The 2,718-nt window shown below is 53.6% G+C and overlaps 1 protein-coding gene across 1 annotated transcript; it reads left to right on the top strand.

Moving 5' to 3' along the window:
• Positions 1 to 381: 381 nt before the first annotated feature.
• On the top strand, positions 382 to 1,973 carry RRAGA (Ras related GTP binding A). Its single transcript, XM_004600172.2, has one exon. It carries the CDS (start codon positions 624 to 626, stop codon positions 1,563 to 1,565), a length of 942 nt encoding a protein of 313 aa, XP_004600229.1. The 5' UTR covers positions 382 to 623; the 3' UTR covers positions 1,566 to 1,973.
• The last annotated feature ends 745 nt before the right edge of the window (positions 1,974 to 2,718 follow it).

The raw sequence follows: 2,718 nt of genomic DNA, 5'->3' as shown, positions 1-2,718 counted from the left end.
CTCCTCGCCGGCCTGCAGCGTGTGCACTTGGCCTGCCCTTGTTCTGCTGAGGACGTGGACTTGGAATGAATCGCTCTCACCGCCAGCTAACGGGATGTGCTGCGCGTTTTTTTGCCCGCGAGATGGCAGCCTTCTCCCCGCCCGCCACACTCCCTCCTACGCCTCTCGACCTTCAGCGGCAGCTTAAACCCAAGCAACCGCACAGAGGAGTCCGCGACGTCCACCCTCAGCCACGGCTTGCGCTCCGCTCTCCGGAGCCGGCGCCGGTTGTCCAGGCCGAGGCGGCCCCGGGAAGACGCGCGCTGGGCCTCTCGCGAGATCGCCGCCGGAAGTGGGCGTCTGCGCGGACGCACGCCCGCGACTTATCTTTCTCCGGAAGGCGAGCGCTTCTCCGGAGCGGCGGCGGCGCTCGGATCTGGGGCACCCTCCGCGCGGCGAGGACGGGCTCTCCCCTGGCGGCCTTTTTTTTCTAGCGCCAGCCTCGGGCTCGCCGTCTCGCCGCCTCCCCCGGCGGCGGTCCAGCCCGCGGAGCCTCCACCGGCCCCGGCGCCCCGTCGGCCCCTCCCGGCGCTGCTGTTAGGCCGCGCCCTCGCAGGCCCAGTCCGCGGCGGCTCCGGCCGGTGATGCCCAATACAGCCATGAAGAAAAAGGTGCTGCTGATGGGGAAGAGCGGCTCGGGGAAGACCAGCATGCGGTCGATTATTTTTGCGAATTACATCGCCCGCGACACCCGGCGCCTGGGGGCCACCATTGACGTGGAGCATTCCCACGTTCGGTTCCTGGGCAACCTGGTGCTGAACCTGTGGGACTGTGGCGGCCAGGACACCTTCATGGAGAATTACTTCACCAGCCAGCGGGACAACATCTTCCGCAACGTGGAGGTTCTGATCTACGTGTTCGACGTGGAGAGCCGCGAGCTGGAGAAGGACATGCATTACTACCAGTCGTGTCTGGAGGCCATCCTCCAGAACTCGCCGGACGCCAAGATCTTCTGCCTGGTGCACAAGATGGATCTGGTCCAGGAGGACCAGCGCGACCTGATTTTCAAGGAGCGCGAGGAAGACCTGAGGCGACTCTCCCGGCCCCTGGAGTGCGCCTGTTTCCGAACCTCCATCTGGGACGAGACGCTTTACAAAGCCTGGTCCAGCATCGTCTACCAGCTCATCCCCAACGTGCAGCAGCTGGAGATGAACCTGCGGAACTTCGCGCAGATCATCGAGGCCGACGAAGTGCTGCTGTTCGAGAGGGCCACGTTCTTGGTCATCTCCCACTACCAGTGCAAAGAGCAGCGCGACGTGCACCGGTTTGAGAAGATCAGCAACATCATCAAGCAGTTCAAGCTGAGCTGCAGCAAGTTGGCCGCGTCCTTCCAGAGCATGGAGGTCCGGAATTCCAACTTCGCCGCTTTCATCGACATCTTCACGTCGAACACATACGTGATGGTGGTCATGTCCGATCCCTCCATCCCGTCGGCAGCTACACTGATCAACATTCGCAATGCGAGGAAACACTTTGAGAAGCTGGAGAGAGTGGATGGTCCCAAGCACAGCCTCCTTATGCGCTGAGTGTTGCCAAATGCTTATTGAAAATGCCTTTCCCCTCCCCAGTCCCCCATCCCTTTTTTTTTGTTTTTTTAGAGCGAAGTATTCATTATGTTGTGTGCTTAAATGTGGGCTTTCAAATGTGTGCTATCTTACTACCTTGATCTCTTTTCTTCCCTACTCCCTAGTCTTTAAAGTTGGGCGCTACTCAGCCATCCAGTAGAGCTTCAAGAGGGCCTTTCTGAAAAGTTGGTAGTGTTAACACTAAAGTAGGTGGTGTGTGTATGTGTGCGTGTGTGTTGATGACCTGATGTATATATACTAGATATACGCATCAAAGCCTTTACAATATCTTACTGTATTCCTTACAAGACTGCAAAGATGGAATGTTACTATTTTATCAGCAAGGTATTAAAATGCATTTATAAATTCTCTTTGGCTTCAATCATGAGTAGTCACTGTTAGCGATTATGAGCATGGTCTTCAAAACAACGTGAAGGTGGTGTAATTATGTAGATCTAAAGGTTCTGACTGCCCACAAGTATTGCTTTACCAGGTAAATTTGATTTCAGTCTTAGCCTGCCCTAATACCCACTTCCCTTTTCCTGGTGTTTCAGAGCAACTCTGAGTGAAAAGAAGTATGGGCTGTGAGGCTAGACCACCTGAACTGTTTACATACTAGCTCTGTGAACTAGGCAGGGGACTTCATTTCACTGTGCTTGTTGCCTTTATAGAATAGTAGCAGTCAGTATTTGGTAGGATTGATAGTTAAAATATGGGGAGCATTTAGAATGATGTGCCACATATAAATTGTGTGCCAAATTACTAATCTTTCTTCCCCAACCCCAAATTACTATAAATAAACCTAGCTTAATAGTTGAGTTCTTACTAAATGCCAGGTACTTTTAAGTACTCGATGTGTATATTTTCTGGCGGGATGGGGGATTTGGGTCATACCTGGCAATGCTTAGGGGTTACTCCTGGCTCTGCATTCAGGAATTGCTCCTGGCAGTGCTCAGGGGACCATAAGGAATGCTGGGGATCAAACCTGGGTCAGGCGCATGAACTATTACCCCACCGAACTATCCTTCTGGCCCCTTGATGTACACTATCTTAATCCACATAACCTATGAAGTAGATTACCTCTAATAGAAGGGAAAGCTGGTTTATAGCGAAT

This window comes from Sorex araneus, chromosome 1 (genome assembly GCF_027595985.1).
Source record: "Sorex araneus isolate mSorAra2 chromosome 1, mSorAra2.pri, whole genome shotgun sequence".
In the NCBI taxonomy this organism is placed as follows: Eukaryota; Metazoa; Chordata; class Mammalia; order Eulipotyphla; family Soricidae; genus Sorex; species Sorex araneus.
This window is presented reverse-complemented; position numbering and strand designations above follow the sequence as displayed.